The following is a 25,460-nucleotide window of genomic DNA, read 5'->3' as shown; positions in this document are numbered from 1 at the left end:
TTTCTTTATAACCAAGTAAACAAAAAATACATTTTGACACCGTCAGCTGCTTGAAGGAACGATGGTAGCAATTCGGCCAACGGACTAGAGGCCTACTTGTGCGATCATTTATTGGTATCTTCAACTATTTTCATTATATGGACATCTAGATCAAACACTAGACCTAGACTTCTGATTTAGAACTCTTAAGATCTATATCTAACACTAGACCTAGACTTCTGATTTAGAACTCTTAAGATCTAGATCTAACACTAGACCTAGACTTCTGATTTAGAACTCTTAAGATCTAGTCTAGATCTACTTATAGACAAATGTTCTTAGAGTTCAAATGTATCTGTCCAATGTTGTAGTACGATAAAAGAGATTTACTCTTTCGCCGCATTATCTTATATAATACAGACGTTACTTCAAAAAAGAAGATGATTACGTCCATTGTTGTAAAACCGTAATATGGAGATCTCCGTTGTGTGTATTCTTGTCTCTAACGTTTTGCGGGTGATAGATTCACACGAGTCATCTAGTATGGGCCCAAAGACACATCAATGCTCACAACGTTTTGGAGAATATGGAACTTTTATAATGTCAGTCTTTGCAGAATGATTGGATGATCGGACACACCCTTTTCATTTCTACAAGTAATGAAGTTTAACAGTTACTTACGGAAGCGGTTTAAGCTAAGAACTATGAAGATAAAATACTCTAGAAAATTACTATCTCTTGGTATCGCCTACAAAGACCGCATTTCTAAGTAGAAGAGGATACCATGGGAATAAATGCTGATTCTAGATGACCTCATGAAGGTTTTCTGACCTTTGTTAAACGTACTCAAAATTTGTAGTGTACGTGAATCAGGACCTGAAATATCCTTCTAGGATGAACACAGTGAATGGAAACTAACAGACAAAGAAACAATGGAATTTTATTTTTATTCAACAAAGCGGAGTACTGCGGAGTACTGCGAAATACTGCGGAATACTGTGGAATACAGGTAAAAATGGTTACAAGAGCACATTCCTGTCTCTAACGGAAAATGTATAGCTTTAAGCTATTAGTCAGTGTTAGTGTGCTTCGATATATTCTACATGACTTGTGAATACATTATATGTTATAGTGGGCGCTCAATTAGTTTCTATTACATGAAACGTTTTGTGACTGGGAGGACATGGCGTCAAGCAGAAAGAGTTAGACGGAACTTGTTTTTCACATTAGCTGTTCGTTCGTCACATGCAGTGATCACCATCTATGCCAGTCAGGGCTTTAAAACCATTGTTGTTGATAACCACTAGTATTTAGACTTCAACCCTAACGCTAGGATTAGAGATGAGAACTGAACAAGACACCTCGACCAGAAACATTGAATTAATTAAGGTAAAAAAAACATTTACGAAGCCAAAAAAAAAAAAAGAAACTGATATTTTTTTTGTGTTGGTCAATGTTTGTTGCGTGGCAGTAATGGCGTTCTCGTGTCCATGGTCAGCGACTAGGGAACAATTGAACAAGTTTGTTGAATTATCGGCTTTCAGGCCAACTGCTCGCTGTCTAAATGGCAAAAAGGTTACAGTATGTCATGGAGTTCTCTGGAAACATAGGAGCTAAGTTTTTTTTCTTCTCTAAGACAAATAAAAAAAACCAACCTAACTTAAACCTGTGTCACTTATAAATAAAATATTTTAGGCCTACTGTTTGAGCGAATATAATTCTTTACTATCACAGACTAGTTGAAATTGTCAGTCGAGAGAAATGATTAAAATTGTCATTCAAGAGAAGTTAGTTAAATTTGTCAGTCGAGAGAAGTTAGTTGAAATTGTTGTCAGTCGAAAGAAGTTAGTTAAAATTGTCATTTGAGAGAAGTGAGTTAAAATTGTCAGTCGAGAGAAATGATTGAAGACAGTCGAGAGAAGTTAGTTGAAATTGTCAGTCGAGAGAAATGATTGAAGACAGTCGAGAGAAGTTAGTTGAAATTGTCAGTCGTGAGAAATGATTGAAGACAGTCGAGAGAAGTTAGTTGAAATTGTCAGTCGTGAGAAATGATTGAAGACAGTCGAGAGAAGTTAGTTGAAATTGCCAGTCGAGAGAAATGATTGAAATTGTCAGTCGAGAGAAGTCAGTTGAAATTGACAGTCGTGAGAAGTTAGTTGAAATTGCCAGTCGAGAGAAATGATTGAAATTGTCAATCGAGAGAAGTTAGTTGAAATTGTCAATCGAGAGAAATGATTGAAATTGACAGTCGAGAGAAATGATTGAAATTGACAGTCGAGAGAAGTTAGTTGAAATTGTCAGTCGAGAGAAATGATTGAAATTGACAGTCGAGAGAAGTCAGTTGAAATTGTCAGTCGAGAGAAATGATTGAAATTGTCAGTCGAGAGAAGTCAGTTGAAATTGTCAGTCGAGAGAAGTTAGTTGAAATTGTCAGTCGAGAGAAGTTAGTTAAATTTGTCAGTCGAGAGAAGTTAGTTGAAATTGTCAGTCGAGAGAAGTTAGTTGAAATTGTCAGTCGAGAGAAATGATTGAAATTGACAGTCGAGAGAAGTTAGTTGAAATTGACAGTCGAGAGAAATGATTGAAATTGACAGTCGAGAGAAGTTAGTTGAAATTGTCAGTCGAGAGAAATGATTGAAATTGACAGTCGAGAGAAGTCAGTTGAAATTGTCAGTCGAGAGAAATGATTGAAATTGTCAGTCGAGAGAAGTTAGTTGAAATTGACAGTCGTGAGAAGTTAGTTGAAATTGTCAGTCGAGAGAAGTCAGTTGAAATTGTCAGTCGAGAGAAGTTAGTTAAAATTGTCAGTCGAGAGAAGTCAGTTGAAATTGTCAGTCGAGAGAAGTTAGTTGAAATTGTCAGTCGAGAGAAGTTAGTTGAAATTGCCAGTCGAGAGAAGTTAGTTGAGTTTAGTTAGAAGTAAATCAAGTATTGTAGTCGTAGCAAGACAGTATGTGGTAACAAGACAGTATGTGGTAACAAGACAGTATGTGGTAGCAAGTTGTGATAAGTTGAATGTAAGAAGTTGAAGCAAGTAGCTGTATTGATGAATCAAGTCTATCTGAAGAAAAGTAATAAACTTGTTGATATGAATGTATTATATATGAAGCAATAAAATTATTATATTCATTCAAATATCTTCATTACAATTTTCTTCTTGACAATACATGGTGTCAGAAGTTAGACAATATTTGGTACATATGATAGATTAAATGTATTGCCAGAGTTATCAGTATTTTTAGGAGTTAACAAACAAACAAAATAAGTTGAAAGAAGATAATAATCTAAATGAAACAAAATTTGATTGTTTTTATTGATTACATATTAATAAATGTATGAATTTTTATAGTTTGTAGTGTAGGAGACTAGTTCAATGACTAGATCTTAATGTAACAGCTGATAAACTCATGTGTGCTGTGTGTTGGTGTTGCGTGTGGTGTGTGGTATGTTATGTGTAGGTTCTTCATAGTTCGGTAGTTAACACTTCTTATCTGTTTTGTTGTAACACTTTTAGAGTCTAGATCCCTTAGCGAGGCTTCGTTTGTTAACATTTAACTATACACTGATACATTTCCATAAAATACTGATATATTTCTCTATACACTATATATTTCCATATACTCTGATATATTTCTCTATACACTATATATTTCCATATACTCTGATATATTTCTCTATACACTATATATTTCCATATACTCTGATATATTTCCCTATACTCTGATATATTTCCCTATACACTGATATATTTCCCTATACTCTGATATATTTCCATATACACTGATATATTTCCATATACTCTGATATATTTCCCTATACACTGATATATTTCCCTATACACTGATTTATTTCCCCATACACTGATATATTTCCCTATACTCTGATATATTTCCCTATACACTGATATATTTCCCTATACTCTGATATATTTCCCTATACTCTGATACATTTCCCTAAACACTGATATATTTCTCTATACACTATATATTTCCCTATACACTGATATATTTCTCTATACACTGATATATTTCCATATACACTGATATATTTCCCTATACACTGATATATTTCCATATACACTGATATATTTCCCTATACACTGATATATTTCCCTATACACTGATATATTTCCCTATACACTGATATATTTCCCTATACACTGATATATTTCCCTATACACTGATATATTTCCCTATACTCTGATACATTTCTTATACACTGATATATTTCCCTATACACTGATATATTTCCCTATACACTGATACATTTCCATAAAATACTGATATATTTCTCTATACACTATATATTTCCATATACTCTGATATATTTCTCTATACACTATATATTTCCATATACTCTGATATATTTCTCTATACACTATATATTTCCATATACTCTGATATATTTCCCTATACTCTGATATATTTCCCTATACACTGATATATTTCCCTATACTCTGATATATTTCCCTATACACTGATATATTTCCATATACTCTGATATATTTCCCTATACACTGATATATTTCCCTATACACTGATTTATTTCCCCATACACTGATATATTTCCCTATACTCTGATATATTTCCCTATACACTGATATATTTCCCTATACACTGATTTATTTCCCCATACTCTGATATATTTCCCTATACTCTGATATATTTCCCTATACACTGATATATTTCCCTATACTCTGATATATTTCCCTATACTCTGATACATTTCCCTAAACACTGATATATTTCTCTATACACTATATATTTCCCTATACACTGATATATTTCTCTATACACTGATATATTTCCATATACACTGATATATTTCCCTATACACTGATATATTTCCCTATACACTGATATATTTCCCTATACACTGATATATTTCCCTATACACTGATATATTTCCCTATACTCTGATACATTTCTTATACACTGATATATTTCCCTATACACTGATATATTTAGTTGTCAATGATATGTCGTCAATGATATGTCGTCAATGATATGTCGTCAATGATATGTCGTCAATGATATGTCGTCAATGATATGTCGTCAATGATATGTCGTCAATGATACACTTGTCTGCTATAGAGCTCTGTTCTTTACTTTCTGAAAATACTTTCCCTCCTTTATTTACTTTATTTATTCTTTTGGCTTTGATACTAGCTTTCTATATTATTATAGATTTATAATAAAAATGCAGATTTAAATTACCAAGTTTAAAATAGACAATACTGAAAATTTGATCGATAATTGATTCAGTAAATTGCTGAACAACACCACAGTACTGTGAAGTACACCGAAGGCCGCATATTTGACTTATCTGATATAGTCTACTAGCTTGTATCATATTAGAATCATCATAAAAATAATTTTATTAATAACACAGTTAACGTAAATACACATAACATAGGGAACTAGCATTGGGAACTAGCATGGGGAACTAGCATATGGAACTAGCATGGGGAACTAGCATGGGGAACTAGCATATGGAACTAGCATGGGGAACTAGCATGGGGAACTAGCATGGGAAACTAGCATGGGGAACTAGCATAGAGAACTAACATGGGGAACTAGCATAGAGAACTAACATGGGGAACTAGCATAGAGAACTAACATGGGGAACTAGCATAGAGAACTAACATGGGGAACTAGCATAGAGAACTAGCATAGGAAACTAGCATAGGGAACTAGCATATGGAACTAGCATAGGGAACTAGCATATGGAACTAGCATAGGGAACTAGCATATGGAACTAGCATGGGGAACTAGCATATGGAACTAGCATAGAGAACTAACATGGGGAACTAGCATAGAGAACTAGCATAGGAAACTAGCATAGGGAACTAGCATATGGAACTAGCATGGGGAACTAGCATATGGAACTAGCATATGGAACTAGCATGGGGAACTAGCATATGGAACTAGCATGGGGAACTAGCATATGGAACTAGCATAGGGAACTAGCATATGGAACTAGCATAGGGAACTAGCATATGGAACTAGCATATGGAACTAGCATGTGTGAGTGAACTAGCATGGGGAACTAGCATATGGAACTAGCATAGGGAACTAGCATAGGGAACTAGCATAGGGAACTAGCATGTTAGATATTCGGGACATTAGTTTCGTGTAGCAGTCAGACCTTTGACTAAAAACACTTTTGTATTTCGTTCTTACTGATAGAAAGAAACAAATGGTTAGAAAAAGTTTTGTTAAAATTTGCGAATCTTTCATATATATAAAATAAAAGACTTTTATATGCTATGATTTATTTGCGTTAAGGGTTTGAGTGGAGGCCTGACAATGACCAATTATTGTACTTCCGGTCAAAGAGGAGTTTAAAAAATCAAGTGGAGACAACTGCAATATTACAATCCAAATAATTGATCAGATAAGAACTCTTTATCTTGCCTTTGTTTGCCTTCGTGTTCGGCTTTAAATAAATAGCCAATTGGATTTTTTATATTTTTTATTGGTTTAACATGTGGGGAAAAACAAAGAGAGAGAGAGAGAGAGAGAGAGAGAAAGAGAGAGAAAGAGAATAATAGAGACAGAGAGAGACACAGAGAGAGAGACACAGAGAGAGTTACAAAGAGAGTAACAGAGACAGAGAGAGAGTAACAGAAACAGAGAGAGTAACAGAGACAAAGAGAGTAATAGAGACAGAGAGAGTAGTAGAGACAGAGAGTAACAGAGAGAGTAACAGAGACAGAGAGAGTAGTAGAGACAGAGAGTAACAGAGAGAGTAACAGAGACAGAGAGAGAGAGTAACAGAGACAGAGAGAGAGTTACAGAGACAGAGAGAGTAACAGAGAGAGTAACAGAGACAGAGAGAGAGAGTAACAGAGACAGAGAGAGAGAGTTACAGAGACAGAGAGAGAGTTACAGAGACAGAGAGAGTAACAGAGACAGAGAGAGTAACAAAGACAGAGAGAGTAACAGAGACAGAGAGAGTAACAGAGACAGAGAGAGTAATTGAGACAGAGAGAGTAGTAGAGACAGAGAGTAACAGAGAGAGTAACAGAGACAGAGAGAGTAATAGAGACAGAGAGAGTAATAGAGGCAGAGAGAGTAATAGAGACAGAGAGAGTAGTAGAGACAGAGAGAGTAGTAGAGACAGAGAGTAACAGAGAGAGTAACAGAGACAGAGAGAGTAACAGAAACAGAGAGAGTAACAGAGACAGAGAGACTAATAGAGACAGAGAGAGTAGTAGAGACAGAGAGTAACAGAGAGAGTAACAGAGACAGAGAGAGAGTAATAGAGACAGAGAGTAACAGAGAGAGTAACAGAAACAGAGAGAGTAACAGAAACAGAGAGAGTAATAGAGACAGAGAGAGTAGTAGAGACAGAGAGTAACAGAGAGAGTAACAGAGACAAAGAGAGTAACAGAAACAGAGAGAGTAACAGAGACAGAGAGAGTAATAGAGACAGAGAGAGTAGTAGAGACAGAGAGAGTAACAAAGACAGAGAGAGTAACAGAGACATAGAGAGTAACAGAGACAGAGAGAGTAATAGAGACAGAGAGAGTAATAGAGACAGAGAGAGTAGTAGAGACAGAGAGTAACAGAGAGAGTAACAGAGACAGAGAGAGTAATAGAGACAGAGAGAGTAACAGAGACAGAGAGAGAGTAACAGAGACAGAGAGAGAGTTAAAGAGACAGAGAGAGTAACAGAGAGAGTAACAGAGACAGAGAGAGAGTAACAGAGACAGAGAGAGAGTTACAAAGACAGAGAGAGAGTTACAGAGACAGAGAGAGTAACAGAGACAGAGAGAGTAACAAAGACAGAGAGAGTAACAGAGACAGAGAGAGTAACAGAGACAGAGAGAGTAATAGAGACAGAGAGAGTAATAGAGACAGAGAGAGTAGTAGAGACAGAGAGTAACAGAGAGAGTAACAGAGACAGAGAGAGAGAGTAACAGAGACAGAGAGAGAGAGTTACAGAGACAGAGAGAGAGTAACAGAGAGAGTAACAGAGACACAGAGAGAGTAACAGAGACAGAGAGAGAGTAACAGAGACAGAGAAAGAGTTACAGAGACAGAGAGAGAGTAACAGAGAGAGTAACAGAGACAGAGAGAGAGTTACAGAGACAGAGAGAGAGTTACAGAGACAGAGGGAGTAACAGAGACAGAGAGAGAGTTACAGAGGGAGTGACAGAGACAGAAAGAGTAATAGAGAGAGTAACAGAGACAGAGAGAGTAACAGAGACAGAGAGAGAGTTACAGAGAGAGTAACAGAGACAGAAAGAGAGAGAGAAAGAGACAACGAGAGTAACAGAGACAGAGACAGAGAAAGAGACCACCAAGCCAGTTAAAAAAAAAGTGATGATTTTATTCTGTTATTCAGTGGCGTGGAGGCGCGGTGGCTGAGCGATAAAGCGCTTGGCCCCCGAACCGGAGTCCCGGGTTCGAATCCTGGTGAAAACTGGGATTTTTATTTCGGGATCTTTGGGCGCTTCTGGGTCCACCCAGCTATAATGGGTACCTGACATTAGTTGGGGAAAAGTAAAGGCGGTTGGTCGTTGTGCTGGCCACATGACACCCTCGTAAACCGTAGGCCACAAAAACAGATGACCTTTACATCATCTGCCCTATAGACCACAAGGTCTGAAAGGGAACTTTACTTTTCTTTACTATTCAGTGGCGTAGTTAGGAATTTGTCATCATTTGGGGACCGGGGGGGGGGGGGGGCTTGACCTCTTTGGGGGGGGGGCATGCATTTTACGTAATATTTAATATTTAATCTAAAAACACTCATTTGGGGGCCCTCCTCAAGTGGGGAAACGGGGGGGGGGGTTCAAATTCTCCCCCTCCCTCCTCCCACCCTAGCTACGTCTCTAGCTATTGATCAGACGTGATATAGAGTCTAGTACCTCCAACAATAAAGCATGAAGGAGGTAATGGACACAACTAGTCTAAAGACTCATTTCTCAGAAATGACAAGAAGTTAATATTATACCGAATAAAGAAATCCAATTAAAAAACAACACCAAGTAATCGGTGTCAATAGGCATCTCAGTCACTTGATAGAATTGACTGAAAATGTAATAAAACATTCAGACTACCTGTATTGTTCTACACTAGTGATGCCCAAAAATACGGCCCTCGAGCCAGATTCGAGCCTCGACGTGGTTTTATCCGGCCCTCCAAAAGGCACAAAGTGTAAAAAATTGTCCCCTCAATAAAAAATATTTAGAAAAATGTTTCTTACCGACGTTATTGGCCTCATTTTCTGGCTGTTGGAGTGAAACAAAGACCTTTATTATTTGTACGATTATGAAATGGCAATGTAAAATCTAGCAGGAAAAGTGAACGGATCTTTAATTTTTTGTGAAACATGATAATAAACTAACATATTTATTTTGTCAAGAAAAGTGGCTGTTTAAAATAAAATAAACGGCTTTATAAAACAAATATGGCGGCATTCTTGGTTCGAGACGCGAATAAAAGAGTATTTAACAGAGACAGAAGGTTTTTGATACTATTTATCTTATCTTATAAAATACAGACGTTACTTCAAAAAAAAGATGATTACATTCCTACGCGTCATGCATCTAGTCATGCATGCTGACCAATGATATAAATTCTACCAAATCATTGGTTTTCCTGGCTGGCTCAAACATTCCATGTTCTAATAGCACTAGGGAAGAAGGAGCTTTTGGTTTTCCTAGCATATGGGACGAGGAATGTGCCTTCATCTTTGTGTCTCTCTGAGTATATTATTAAATTTTGTTTTTGTATTTACCAAAAACAAGACAAGAAAATGAGTCGGTGTTAGAGCTAGCTGTTGTTCACATTTTAAGTAATGAAATAAAGAAAAAAGTAAGTTCTCAAATTTCTCGGTCAATCAACATGTAAGTTCACGTGTTTCCGATAAAATAGTTTCAATTAATTTAGTTCGTGTTTGTACCTTTTTGGTATTGTGGCCCGCGACAAGAGTATCGAAAATTAAAATGGCCCGCAGGTCGAATTAAGTTGGTCATCAGTGTTCTACACAAACCAAACTTTGCCAGGACCTATAAGAGTGGAAACATTAGGACAAAGAAAAATGTCCGAATTGAAGTGGTCACTTGGATAAGACTTTACTTCCTTTTCATAGGACTGGAATAAATACTTAATGCTCGTATCGATTGATCTGGCTTGAGATCTGGGCGGGACATTGACTTAAAAGTAGCCAATAGTAGCACAGATTTATTTTTAGATTTTGATTTTAGCGACAAGATTAGAGTCTAGAAAACACAATTAACAAATCTAAACATCGGTGGAAAAAAAACATCCAAAATAACAAAATTAAAAGTGCTTTTAAAACAAACATAGATCTATCTATCTAGATATAGTAACAAGTCAAGTTCCACTTTCAGACCTAGTGGTCTATAGGGCGGATGATGTAAAGGTAATCTGTTTCTGTGGCCTACAGTTTATGAGGATGTCATGTGGCCAGCACAACGACCAACCGCCATTACTTTTCCCCAACTAACGTTAGGTACCCATAAGAGCTGGGTGGACTCAGTGGCGCCCGAAGATCCTGAAGTTAAAAATCCCAGTCTTCACCAGGATTCGAACCCCGCACCTCGGTTCGGTAGCCAAGCTCAGCCACCGCGCCTCCCTATCTGTCTGTCTGTCTGTCTATCTATCTATCTATCAATCTATCTATCTATCTATCTATCTATCTATCTACCTATTCTTTTTTAAGTTTAACTTTAAATTATCTCTTAATTTTTTTTTTAATGCCCAAAGAGTAAAATTAATATTCACCTGTTAATTTTTTTTAAATAAAAAAAAAATGTAAAATGTAATTAAAGTGATAAATGTTCTGTTCTCTAATAGTTTTGTGACTTGCATTGGTACATAATTTTTCACTTCAGATTCAGTGTCAAATCATGGTCAAATCATGGTCAAATCATGGTCAAATCATGGTCAAATCATGGTCAAATCATGGTCAAATCATGGTCAAATCATGGTCAAATCATGGTCAAATGATTCAAAATGATTTACTTCTATTGTTGCCAACTTTTTTTTTTGTTCATGAAAAAATCGATGCCTCAGCTTTCATGTGTGTCAATACTTGGCTCGTATAGTTGTTCCAAATGTTCAATAAAAGCACACACATCCACCCAATTTACACACACACACACACACACATCCACACAAAGACGACTAGTTCGAGGAAATATATGACCTTTCTGTTCTATACTCTTCTTCACAGGGCTACCTCTTATCACCGAACCATGACACTCTTACAGGCTCAAACTTGTGAATACACAGTCCCCCCACACCATCCCACCTCACATTGTCATTGTAACACACACACATCTTCCTTTTTAACCATCCCCCCACGCAGCTCATTCCCATACACAATCTTGCGCATGCGCACACAGCGACAGTTTGGCGTACACGTGGGATGACATTTTCCTCGGAGCCCCTCGACCCCCCTTGGCATCGCTAATGCTGGTGTAAGCACTGAGCACACAAAGCTAAATTGAATGCTAACAAAATCTCCGTTCGCTATTGGTTCGCGATCCTGACAATGTCATCTGAAAGTTATAACGACATTGTTTGTCCCTATTCTAAAAAGGTAGCCCCATTGGAATCAGATCTATTGACCAAATGAACTGTCCCTATTCTAAAAAGGTAGCCCCATTGGAATCAGATCTATTGACCAAATGAACTGTCCCTTTTCTTCCAGTCTTTGTCCACCGAGTTTGTGTTGGAGGGGAAAACTTCCAAACTCACTGTCAACAAATCAAATCGAAAATTAAAGCTTTGGCTTAGAGGCAAGTTTTTTGTCCAAATTAACTACAAAATGAAAGTATCCAGTAAAATGAAAAGAAAAAATTCGTAGGTTTGAAAAAAAAAACGTTATCAACTGCCTTGTAGTGCGCACGTATGGGGGACGAACGTATGGCAAGATCAGTCTTTTTTGGTGAGCTTAAAGGTGGTCGACGTAACAGAAATATCCCCCGTAAACGGTTTAAAGACCAGCTTAGTCTCCAACTTACCTTAGCTGACTTAGAAGAGAGCATCAGGTTGCTTCAGAACGAGACAGCCGGAGGTCACCCACAAAGGCCGCGGGATACACATTTGAGACCAAAAGAAAATCCGCTGTCGAGGATAGACGCAGACGAAAATCTAAAATCGAATATCGGCGGACAATGGTTTTGCTTGCCCTGAATGTGGCAAAATATGTAGGTCACAGCTGGGGCTGTGTAGCCACGGGAAATACTGCGATCCTCATTATTGTTCGGGCTCGATGACAAGCCTTATTATCAGTGCGCTCTGGACTGTCATCTAGATGGTTTCGACTTCAAACCCTGCCCTCCTTCGCCGTCTTGGAGAGTTAGATTTAGTTTGTAATGAACTTCACTTCTGACCTGTGTACACAATCTATCTATCTATATCTTCAATCCTATGGCATTTTACGTTTCGGTTAATAATCCTATTCCCCTGCAACACGTCACGTGACAATAGAAGCCAATCACTGATACACATGCACATTCACAAGTTAGGCATTTCTAGCGAGACCAATAGTTATAGAATATTGCCTGAACACTGACCTGCAACGTAACAGCCTGTGGGCAGTTTAGACCAATAGCTCGTTGCCGCGTCGTACAGACCTGTAATGAGCTTTTGGTCTAAACTGCCCATAGGTTATGACGTTGCAGGCCAGTGTTGAGGCCTTGTATAACGAATGGTCTCGTTTCTGGTCACCAGAGGATGCAAAGTTATCCTTCGATCCAGGACCCCTCCCTAAAGCTTGTCCTACATGCCTCTTGAACTTCTGTCTCCAATATGTTGAAGTCACTCTTGAAGTGCTTCGTGACATATATCGTTATATCTTAGAAGTGGGCGATCTCCAGCACTCCCACCCTCTAGTAGATCTTCATTTAATATTGTAGTGCAATAATATTTATTTTATGCCTTGTTAAGAGAAAGAAAATAGTTTGTATAAGGCATTAATGGTTATATCAAATCTTGAAAATAGTTTTTATAAGCATTAATGGTTATATCAAATCTTGAAAATAGTTTTTATAAGGCATTAATGGTTATATCAAATCTTGAAAATAGTTTTTATAAGGCATTAATGGTTATATCAAATCTTGAAAACAACAACTTTACAACCTTTATGCCACTAAAGATTTTAACGTATCAAGATGTCGAAGGTTAAATTTGGAAATAAAGAAAAACTTTTTCACAAGCTACTTCTCTTGACTGTTACATTTATAAAAGCCCTGCCTTCTCATCCACTGGACTCTATGTTTGAAAGTGTCTTGGCGAGCTCTTCTGTTTAAATGTCACTCAACCAGACAGAAAGAGCCTCCCCCCCCCTCACGTTAAGTCACTTCTGCCAGAAACTAGAGCGACACGTTTTATTTTTAGTCCCTGGCATAACGTGACCACCAGGGGACGCTGCAGCCAGGAACCGGAAGTGAACCCAATACACGCTTGAGTGGGGACTCGTGTAGCTCTTTGCACTAATGAATTAACAATAGTCGCCATTACATTTACCCACCATTCTTTTTCTTGTATTTCCTGTGTCAAATATTTCACTGTTTTTCAGGCTTAGCGTCTAGTTCTATAGGATTGGCTGTGTAACTCACAGAACGCAAACATCCAGAGATAGATTTGTATATCAGTGCTGTTGTTTTTAAATAGAAACCAACATCAGTATCAACTAGTTCTATGTTCATATCACAATGTGAATCAAAGTGTTTAGTACAATGTCCTGCTTACAGAACTGAGAGAATGAGATCCAAGCAACAAAATCTCATGTGGCCTATTCAATTCCAAGGCGAAATGTTTTCTCTTTCTTTTTATCCATTTTAGTCACATTTTTTAAGCATAGAGAGAAAAAAAAAGACTATTCCTCCTCTATGAAGCGGACGACTTTTTATAAAATATGATAAGATAATATAAGATAATTTTATTGATCCAATCAAATGGAAATTCAGTTTGACTACAATTGACAACCTCAGCGTTATTACTTTAAATAAACAATATAGATGCAAATACGAACAACATTCACACACGAGACACATACACACTCACAACCAGCGCTTTATGAATTAGACTTCCATGTACTTCTCCATGACGACAGATGATCTTGTAACACTCTGACCGATAGTGGGATGAAGGAGTTTTTAAATCTTTCTGTTTTAGTCCTAATGGAAAGAAGATGAACACTTCGTTCAGATCTTATGTTATAGTGGTTTAATGGGTGCAGGTTGTCTTTAAGAATGGATTACTTTGGTCGTAATAACTCAAGAAGGATAGATCTTAAAATGATGCCAAATACCCAAAATGTTCCTGACTGTCTTTGTATTTATTTCCAGACCAATATTAATTTTTAAGAAAATTGAATTTTGAAAAATCATTATGGTAAACCATTGTAAGCAATTAGGTAGAATGTTTTGTATCCCAAGATATACAGAAATTGTCAAATTTCTAAGAAAATCGTTAGAGCAGTTGTAAGTTGATCAAAGGAACAAAACAAACAAAAACAAAACAAAACAAAAAAAGACAACGAAAAAACAAACAAACAGAAAACAATAAAGAGAGCGAAAAAAAGATCTCCAAACATTTTTAGGTACCTTTTAAAAAAAAATACTTTTGTGTTGAGACCGTCAATAAAAGAGAAGTTTATTACGTTCTACGTACTGCCTACATCCATAGGTTCATTTAGTCAGGATAATTAATGAGAGAGTTAAACTGTAATAAGATAATGGCTGATTCAATCAGCCTCTTGAATGGAAAGGGCACTTGTAAAAGTTTGTTCTAGCAAATGTTTTTTAAAAATATTTCTTTAGAATGTATTTTACGAATCTAACAATCTTTATTTATTAAGAGCAAACTAATCGCTCTATAAGATCTATAAAGGAGGTAATGACTTACAAAAAAGAAGTATTTTAAAACCTTTTTTCTTGTTTCGTAACTCAAAACTTAAAACCAATCCGTTTGGAAGTAAAGATTGTGCTGATTGAAGGAAATCTTTGAAATCTTGTCTGTCAAATCTGAAAGACTCTTTGAAACATGAAGTAAAAGGTGAAAGGTCACTGTTACCCCCCCCCCCTGTTTTCTTATTTTTTTGCACATTTCGATGAACCGAATGTTTGCTTTTTAATGCTTTCTTGAAAATCTCTTTTCTATTGGGTCCGGAAATTGACGAAAGATGTCGGACAGTTAGGAGAGACATATCGTTTTACCGAGCTTTGCATAACACGTGACAGGAGAAAGGGATTGTTAGGTGTTGCTTTAGTGGTCTATCTATCTATCTATCTATCTATCTATCTATCTATCTATCTATCTATCTATCTATCTATCTATCTATCTATCTATCTATCTATCTGTCTGTCTGTCTGTCTGTCTCTCTGTCTGTCTATCTGAACAATACTTCAAACTGAACCATTTTTAGCGACCCCCCGAAAAGGGACTGGCAGCTATTAGCTTTGTGTGATTTTTCTGTTCCTCCGTTCTGTTGAGATCTCATGAACTAGAACAGATAGGGAACATCTGATGGTATGATATTTAAGAGTTTTCAAATTCTGATGCAAAGACTACTTTTTTTTTGTTTTCTGAAAGCAAAAGAATTTTTAAAATCAACTATTTAAGCAGTTTTTTCATTCAAAATTCAAATACACTATTTTTAAAACTTTTCATTGTTCATATTAAAATACACGGGAGACTATTTAGTAAGTGGAGTATATTTATTCATTTTGCATAGTTTTATACATATTTATGTAAACGCGTTTAGATTTTTGTAAAAAAATGTTTAAAATATTTAGAATATTTTTTTTTAGAAAACAACAAATTATAATGCTTTGAAGTCGAATATAATATAAAATAATATAAAAAATAACAATTAATAAGCAGTATTTCTTATTATACACATCATTCAATTTTAGCAGCATAGCAACGCTTCTTACTCGACAAAGGGCAATACTACTGCAGACCTGCCTCATCGACCTCAGTGGACACTGTAAAGGGAGCTAAATTAACCTGACAGTGCTACAGAATGAAAACTCGTTCGCTTCTAACATAATAATAATAAGAATGTAACAATAATAATAACGTTATAAAAAAAATACGATGGTAACAAAAGAACGAAATCTAAAAACTTTAGCTTGGAGATATAGCGGCTGTGGATGTTAACTTGGAGTTATAGCGGCTGTGGAATATGAGAATAAAATTGCATTGTTTCCAACTGTAATATCAGCCATAGGGAGTGCTGACCTCGTAAACATCTGCGTGACACTGAACATTCCTAGGAAAATTTCCATAACTTGTCTGAGGACTTTACTGCTACTACTATACCTATCATATTATACAAGAACTATCTATCACTTACCAGCATCACATGTAAAATCCTAGAACACATAATATGTAGCAACATCACAAACAACTTAGACAAACATAATGTCCTTACTCCATACCAACATGGCTTTAGGAAATATAGATCATGTGAAACACAACTAATAGGACTAATTGAAGATTTTTCAAAAGGTTTAGAGTTTAGATGATAGTGAGCAAATAGATGCTATCTTACTAGATTTTTCTAAGGCTTTTGACAAAGTTCACCACCATAGTTTGCTTAAAAAATTAAAATATTTTGGCATTGATGGTCCATTGCATCAGTGGATTAAAGATTTTCTGATATTGAGAGAACAAACTGTAATAATAGATGTCTCTAAATCAACACCAATAACAATAAACTGAGTTGTACCTCAAGGAAAAGTCTTAGTCCACTGCTTTTTAAATTTACATAAATGATTTACCAAATTGTATTATTTCAGGAACACAAGTTAGATTATTTGCAGACGATTGCATCATATATAGAACAATAAAAACAACACAAGATACAGAAATTTTACAAAGAGAATTAGATGAATTACAGAAATAGGAATCAAATTGGAGCATGTCTTTCCACCCAGAAAAATGTCAGTTGTTAAGAGTAACAAACAAAAAAAAACTAAAACAAATTAATTCTACTTATCTTATTCATGATGAACCAATAACAGACTAAAAACGCAAAATACCTAGGTGTTATAATAAATGAAAAGCTGTCATGGAATCCACATATTGATGAAACTATATAAAAAAATCAAACAAAGCATTAGGATTTATTAAAAGAAATTTCTATAAATCAAATAAGAACATAAAACTAAAATGTTATTTAATCTTGGTTAGGCCAATAATACAATATGCATCCTCTGTTTGGGACCCCTCAACTCAAGAAAACATTAAGAAACTGAAACAGACACAAAATAGAGCAGTGAGATTCATAACAAACGAATATTCACATTTGACTAGAGTAACACTTTTAGTAAAATCACTAAATTTAGAAAGCCTTCAGGACAGAAGACGCAAAAGTAAAGTAGCAATTATACATAAAGCATTGAACCATAGTCTTCAAATATAAAAACAAAATTTAATAAAATACTCAAAAAGACATAAAGATAAAGGCCCATTCCTCGTCCCATATGCTAGGACAAATTTGTACAAGTGCTCCTTTTTTCCTAGTGCTATTAGAGCATGGAATGGGTTGCCTGAGCTAGCCAGGAAAACCAGTGACTTGGCAGAATTTAGGACATTGGCTAATATGCATGACTAAATGCATGACGCGTAGGACGTAATCATCTTTTTTGAAGTAACGTCTGTATTATATAAGATAAGAACATTTTTCAGTGGACACTCTTAAGGGGAGACTACAATGAATTTTGTCTCCCTTTAATGAATCTAAATCCATGCAGCACCAGAGAATTTGAAACACCTTTTAGGATTGTTAGAATACAAATAAAACAAACTTTCAAAATGAAGAGCGGTAACTAGTTTTGTTTCATTCTTTCATCCCCCGCCCTCTCCAACAGAACGGCAAAGTGTTCATCACCCACGTGGAGTCCCGCAAGTCCCTGGCCAGTGTACACCAGTACCAGCTGTTCTTACAGGTTGTCTGCTCCCACGATGTGTTCCTGAACGTCTGCGCTGAGGCCAAGCAGAGCCCGCTCATTACAGAGCTGAAACTTCTGGAGGAGAAGGAACCGGAGAAGAAAGGTAGCCTGTCTGTCTGTCTGTCTGTCTGTCTGTCTGTCTGTCTATCTATCCATCAATCCATCTATCTATCTATCTATCTATCTATCTATCTATCTATCTATCTATCTATCTCTATCTATCTATCTATCTATCTATCTCTATCTATCTATCTATCTATCTATCTATCTATCTATCTATCTATCTATCTATCTATCTATCTATCTATCTATCTATCTATCTAAACTCTCTTTTATATTTCAAAACGTTGTCAACGAAAAGACAAGAACTAGAGAGCTAGAGTTGCAAGGAGACTAGTTTGATACGCAAGCCCTAAACATTAACCAAAGTTTAACTTTAAACTTTGACCCAAGCTGAAATTTGATTCTTGACATAAACTTTACTCTAACCCTTGAGCTTAGTCTAACTTGAGCCCCTAGCACTAGCTTAAATTTAACCCTTGAGGTTAGTGTAACTTGAGCCCCTAGCACTAGCTTAAATTTAAACCTTGAGGTGTTGATAAAACTCTTGATTTCTTTCGATATAAAACAATCATGGTTCTTAAATTGTTAAATCGTTAAGAAAAAATATTAATTATTGTGCTGTTTCGCTGAAAGTAATTGTGGAAATGCTTTCTTAATTCTTAATTGTCGTAATTACCTTATACAAAAATAATTATGTATGTTTATGTTTATATAAAATTTACACTGATAGTAGTGTTATAGAAATTAGTTTTAATTTTTAACATCTAGCTACAAATTTGGATGAAAACAATTTTATTCTTGAAATCCTACAATTTCTGTCAGATGTTTGGTTTCCGAAGCACATCTCTGACCTTGACCGATGTACTCACCTTATAACAAGATTTGAACCCGATCTGGATTACACGCACCCGGTGAGAGCTAATTAACCCTTAACCTAATACTTCATGTTTGAATTCCTCCAAGACTGCAGTTTTCGTTCTGTTAAGTGCTCAGAATCAAACCGATCTTCGTCTTAGAAAAAAAAATTGCAGGCAGATAATGCAAAGGTCATTCAGACATTCAATGGCGTCGTTAGTTGGGTGCGAGTGGTGCGGTCCGAAACGGGTGACACCCATCAGGGTTGACAATAAACTGGGAAAAAATACTATTGCAAAAGCAGACACTTAAGATATTGAAACGCCAGATACCTGAACAGGTATCCCCAAAGAAACTTATAATTGCATTTAGGGTATGAACTTTTTGTTCCAATGTTTGTTTCTATTGTAATGTTACTATGTTCTTAGAGATATAAATAATTTTGAGTAATTGGTGATGTTGTCAACTATTAAATCTTTAGTCTGAATGTATTTGTGTATATCTTTTTAGCGGCCCCCGTAAGGGGAAAAAGCCACTATTAGGTTTGTGCAAAATGTCCGTCTGTCCGTCTGTCCGTCTTGTCCGTCTGTCACACTCAGATCTCGAAAACTAGAAGAGATATGAAAAATATTATTTCATCATTAAATGCGGCTTGAAAAGTTTAGGTGCAACGGCTACTTTTGGTTTTCTAAAAGCAAACCGTTTAATTTATAAAATTAATTATGCAAGCGATTTTTTCATAAAAATACACCAATTCTAAAACAATTACGTAAATGTAAGGGAGGCAATGTTACAATATGCTAACAAAGATAGGCAATTTTTGTGTATTTTCAGTATCACTAAGTCAAATATATTTTTAAAATGTACAGGAAATGTTTACAACAAATATAAATAATAGTTAAAGATGTTTTTTCTGGTCAACTAGCTGCTAAAATTAAAAGAAAACATTTCTGTTTGTTTATAAAGGCTAATAATGCATTTTGTATGTAAATATCACGCACATTTTTTTTAATGGACTTTCTATGCAGCGATTTTCGTGCAGTAGCGTAACGTCGCTACATGTTCAGGTGCTAAACCAATTCCTTAAACTTTTTAAAAAAATCAGATTTTATTTATTTTTTGTTTAGTGCCCCCATCCGAATAAAGAAGATTCTGTGCGTTTTGTCTGTTGGTCAGTCTGTCCGTCACGATTAGATTAAAAAAACTAGAACTCTAAAAGCTATTGAAAATCTGATTTACACTTTAATGTTCCTCCCGTAACATCTCAATAGTTTTAAGTATCTAAAAATTAATTGTTCCGGATTTTTTTGTGCAAAACTAATCAACCCCAACAAATGTTTGTTTGCTCTTCTAATTTATATTACATTCAATTTCCATGCTTAAACGTTGCAAAAACACATTATCAATAATATGTTGTTCCGTTTTTTATGTAAATAGCATATTAATGCTAAATCAAAATCTCTATACTGACTTATATTTCATTAAGTGTAAAAATGTTCCGGATATTGTTTTTATAAAACATGAATTATGCCTAATGATTGTTTGAAATCGCATAAGGCTTTAAAAAAAAGTAATTTACTAGAATTGATTACTGAAAATTACTTTTTAGACATTTAATTTTCTTGTAAAACATAACATAGAAGTTTTGTAATCGATAAAGAAAGTTCCGGATTTTGTTTCTTACAAATCGTCGCCACAAATTTCCGAATTTATTTAAAAATCTACTAACGCCAAATAATTGTTTGAACTCCCTCTTCTAATTAATAAACAAATAATCTTCTCATTTACGAAATAATGTTTTTACGGATTTTTATGAAAAATATTTTAACTCACTACTCTCTTACAGTACATTTAACTTTCTACCTAAAACATTAAAAAATCTAATTATCGTTAATATTATGTTCCGATTTTTAAGGAAAACAGAATCCAAACACCAAATTAAGGTATGAAAATCTCTCCACGTGGCTGTAGTACATCTAATTTTTATACGAGACCATCCAAAAAAATTAATTAACGGTATTACATTTATCTAAAATTCTCTTTTTCTTTTACTATTTATACAAACATCCGGAACAATCTATTATATAAACTTTTCAATTGTGTTCATACCTAAAAATTATTGCGATGTTTTGAAACGTAAAATAAAGGTTAATCAATTTTTAATAAATTTTAGTTGTTTTTTTTTATATCAAGATGACGGACAGACCGACTGACAGACAAAACGCAAAAACAATGCCGCTTTGATCCTTTTTAAATAAATTCTATTAGAACTCAGTGCACCAATGTCTATGAACCCTCGTTAAATATCTCGTGTAAATAAAGACATTTTTTTTTATGGTACCGGTACTAGCCTATTGTGAGGTAATGGAATTTTTTTTCTTTGACGTCATATGAATGGACTCTTTAGATGTAATGTTAAAAGAACGCACTCGGTGCACCAATGTCTATTAACCCTCGAAAAAATTGCTTGTATTAATGTAAACATATTTTAGTCTAACTAAGCCGTGTGACGTAGTGTTTTTTTTTTCCTTTGACGTCACATGGAATGAATTCTTTAAATGAAATGCTAAAAGAACGCACTCGGTGCACCAATGTCTATGAACACTCGAGAAATGGCTCGTGTTGATGAAGGTGATTTTTAGTCTAGCTAGGCCTTGTGGCGTAGTGGTTTTTTTTTCCCTCTGACGTTATATGGAATAAATTCTTCAAACGAAATGAAAAAAGAACTCGGCCTAGTAATGTTTATTAAGCCTCGTTATGTGACTCGCGTTTAAAAAAGGAATGATATCTTGATTTAGATCTAATCTAGATTTTTTAAACTAGATCTAGATTTTTATTACAGTATATCTAGATCTGGATTTATATTCTAATTAAAATTATTTTAGAGTCTAGATCTAGAATTTCTAGATCTAGTTTAGACTAAAATAGACTAGATTAAGATGTAGAATTTCGATTTCTAAACTTAAAGAGTAAAAAAAAGTGTAGATTTTCATTTCCAAACGTTTTGATCAATATTGTAATGTTTTAATATACTAAAACTAATCTACTATTTTTTATTAAATTTAAATTTAAATTTACGGCAAATGAATCTTTGAAACATTATTACTTTTGACCATCGGATGGCTGCCTGGTCGTGCGGTTTGCGCGCTGGACTGTCGTTCAGATTTATGGATGGCCCAGAGTTCAAACCCTGCCCGCTCCCATCCCCCGTCGTCCTGGAACTAGGAAGTAATTATCTTCAACACTGAAGGAACATCCGAAACGTGTAAAACATTTTACATCAAAATTAAATCACCTCTTGAATATTATTTGCGAATATGCAGATCCGACAGGGATCCGACTTCGACGGGGGCCGCCTCTGAGTTTGTGTAACACAAACTCTCTTTGTAATCTTGTTAAACATTGTGTTTCATATAAACTCTTATATTTTATGACAAGTGTCATTAAACTCTGTCTTAGGGTTTCGCAGACAAAAACTACAGACTGAGAAGAAAGGAAATAGCAGACATTGCCTTTGGGTACAAATAGTAAGTCAAGGTTCTCGATTTAATATGATAAGAGTTATTGCCCTTTGTTTGTTATTTATTTTTAATATAAAAGTTGTAAACTATGACTTCTTTTTATACCAATGTTATTCAAAATAAACTGAATAAGGAAATACAGTACAACGTACATGTGATTGACTTTTAGTATGGTGATTTGTTTAGACAATTAAAGTTGTTTTTTTTCTAACTCTATTTAGTCAGATCTAGTGCTGGAATTTAGTCAGTAAAAGCCATGGACTGGACTTTTATGGAGGCCTCTACTATCTCTCTCGAAAGTTTAAATACAAAATGCATTTATTGAACAAACTTAAAAAGATGTCTGTGAAGAAACAAAAAGTTACACCAAATGCTCGTTTTCTTTCTTGATGTCATTTAATTTTTTGTAAAGACATAGTATTGAGGAGACCCTGAGCGTCCAGAAGTCAACACTACCGTAAATCCGGGCAGGTTTAGATAGATCTATGATAAGTTCAGAACAAGACTATTGTGGTTGATGTTAGCTGTACACTACGTAATTATGTCAAGGCTACTATGACTGTTTCTATCTGTACATCAATGTATGACTAATATTTAAACAAAACAAACCAATAATTTATCACCAACATGTTAAGTAAGAGCGATCATCTGGTTGGTTATAATGAAGACATCACTGGAAGAGACATTCCCAGTCATCAGTTTGACTTTTGTCCTGACTTGAAGCTACACATCAGCGGCAATGTTTTTTTTTCAAATATATTTCATAAAATTGTCTCCAACAGTAATTTACTTCCTTCCTGGATGACCACTTTTACATTTGATCTTCTTTCATCTAATTAGTATGAATATAATTGAATTACTCAACTACTACTCTAATATTATAATATCGGCTAATATGAAATGTCTGTTTCCAAAAGCGTCATCTTATCAATATAAACATTTAGAATCTTCTGAAGTAAATACATTATTTAAGTGAACATTTTTGTATCTGCAGTGGACAGAGTATCCCAAGAGTACAGTACACAGAGGAAGAAAACAATACCTGGTAAATTAAGTAATATTTGGTTGACTCTGATATACACATCTAGTACTCACACATCTTATACCCGCACCTTTTGTACTCACACATCTTGTAATCACACATCTTGTAATCACACATCTTGTACTCACACATCTTGTACTCACACATCTTATAATCACAAATCTTATACCCGCACATCTTGTAATTACACATCTTGTACTCACACATCTTGTACTCACACATCTTGTACTCACACATCTTATAATCACAAATCTTATACCCGCACATCTTGTAATTACACATCTTGTACTCACACATCTTGTACTCACACATTTATAATCACAAATCTTATACCCGCACATCTTGTAATTACACATCTTATACCAGCACATCTTATAATCACACATCTTATAATCACACATCTTATAATCACACATCTTGTACTCACACATCTTGTACTCACACATCTTGTAATTACACATCTTATAATCAAACATCTTGTAATTACACATCATGTAATTACACATCTTGTAATTACACATCTTATACCCTCACATCTTGTAATTACACATCTTGTACTCACATATTTATAATCACAAATCTTATACCCGCACATCTTGTAATTACACATCTTATACCCGCACATCTTATAATCACACATCTTATAATCTCACATCTTATAATCACACATCTTACAATCACACATCTTACAATCACACATTTTGTACTCACACATCTTGTACTCACACATCTTGTAATTACACATCTTGTAATTACACATCTTATAATCACACATCTTATAATCACACATCTTGTAATCAAACATCTTGTAATTACACATCTTGTACTCAACATCTTGCACTAACACCCTTGTACTCACACCAGGGCGCACGTGTACAGAAACTTGAAGAACTTATTTCCGACTCACGCCTGTCAAGAGCACATTGAGGTCTTCAACCTATTGGAGAAAGAGGGCGGGTTCTGTGAGGAGAAGATACCCCAGTTGGAGGATGTCTCCGAGTTTATCAAACGTAAGTTCACCTCTGCATACCTTTAATGTCATCTCAGTACTACAAATACAAATTTCAGTTCAACATCGTGAACACATACAACAATATAGGTTCAAGGCGATGTGATAACAAACCTAAACACAAGAGCTAAATGACAAACTAAAATCTAAACAAGTTTGAACAGATAGATCTTCATGTTATTCTTGAATGTAGTGAAGCACGGTGTCTGAGATCAAAGGGCACAGAGTTCCGAGGTCCGTGGAGCGCCGAGCTCTCTGAGGGACATATTGAATGATCAGTTCACTAAGGGCATTTCTTTATTGTAGATGCACTGAGGACAAAATGTGGCCACCCTTTGTGGATTCTAATGCCAGGATTATCAAAAAGATTACCCAGTATGTATTGCTAGATCTAGAGTCACTGTCATAGGAACATTGTACGGCACTATCACGCTTCTATCATAGATTTAATGTACGACTGGGACACTCTGTCGTGACATATCAAAAGCTAACTGTCACCATACTATCATGTTGATTTATTTGGTATGAAACATTAAGGCAAGTTCTTCCAGAAGATCCTTTAGGTTTAAAAAACGAAAACTCCAAAACTTCTGATTGTCTAAATTTGAGACAACTTAATAACTTAAAACAGAGTACTACAATTTATACAATTATATCGATGAACTAAACAACTTAATATCGGTATTCTAAGCACATTCTGGTCAGCAACCTTATTTATGTTCAAATTATCGATACCATGTACTGTGATTAATATCTTGACAATCGCCCAATGATTCCCATTAAATGATTTCTCTTATTCCTATTGTAATGTCAAGTTCACATCTAGATCTTTGAAGTCTGTATAAAATTGTATAATTCCTGAAGGTAAAACTGGATTCCAGTTGAGACCAGTGGCTGGACTTCTGTCAGCACGTGACTTCCTCGCCTCCTTGGCCTTTAGAACGTTCCAGTGTACCCAGTATGTTCGACACGGGGCTAAACCTGACCACTCTCCTGAACCGTAAGTTGGTTCAAATATTCATTCATAGTAGTTGTTGTTGCATT

The 25,460-nt window shown here is 35.3% G+C and overlaps 1 protein-coding gene across 3 annotated transcripts in view; it reads left to right on the top strand.

Annotated features, from left to right (window-relative positions):
• LOC106070594 (tyrosine 3-monooxygenase-like) overlaps window positions 1–25,460 on the top strand; it is a 75,532-nt gene that overhangs the window by 39,268 nt on the left and 10,804 nt on the right. For all 3 annotated transcript variants that reach the window (XM_056033774.1, XM_056033772.1, XM_056033773.1), the window contains exons 3-8: window positions 17,846–18,029; window positions 18,812–18,900; window positions 22,304–22,371; window positions 23,360–23,410; window positions 24,272–24,417; window positions 25,281–25,416. In XM_056033774.1, the coding sequence (XP_055889749.1) occupies window positions 17,846–18,029; window positions 18,812–18,900; window positions 22,304–22,371; window positions 23,360–23,410; window positions 24,272–24,417; window positions 25,281–25,416 (674 nt within the window). The remainder of the gene's footprint in view (window positions 1–17,845; window positions 18,030–18,811; window positions 18,901–22,303; window positions 22,372–23,359; window positions 23,411–24,271; window positions 24,418–25,280; window positions 25,417–25,460) is intronic.

Source organism: Biomphalaria glabrata, chromosome 6, assembly GCF_947242115.1.
Source record: "Biomphalaria glabrata chromosome 6, xgBioGlab47.1, whole genome shotgun sequence".
NCBI classification, from domain to species: domain Eukaryota; kingdom Metazoa; phylum Mollusca; class Gastropoda; family Planorbidae; genus Biomphalaria; species Biomphalaria glabrata.
Note: the sequence above shows the minus strand (reverse complement) of the source record. Positions and strands in the feature narration are given on the sequence as shown.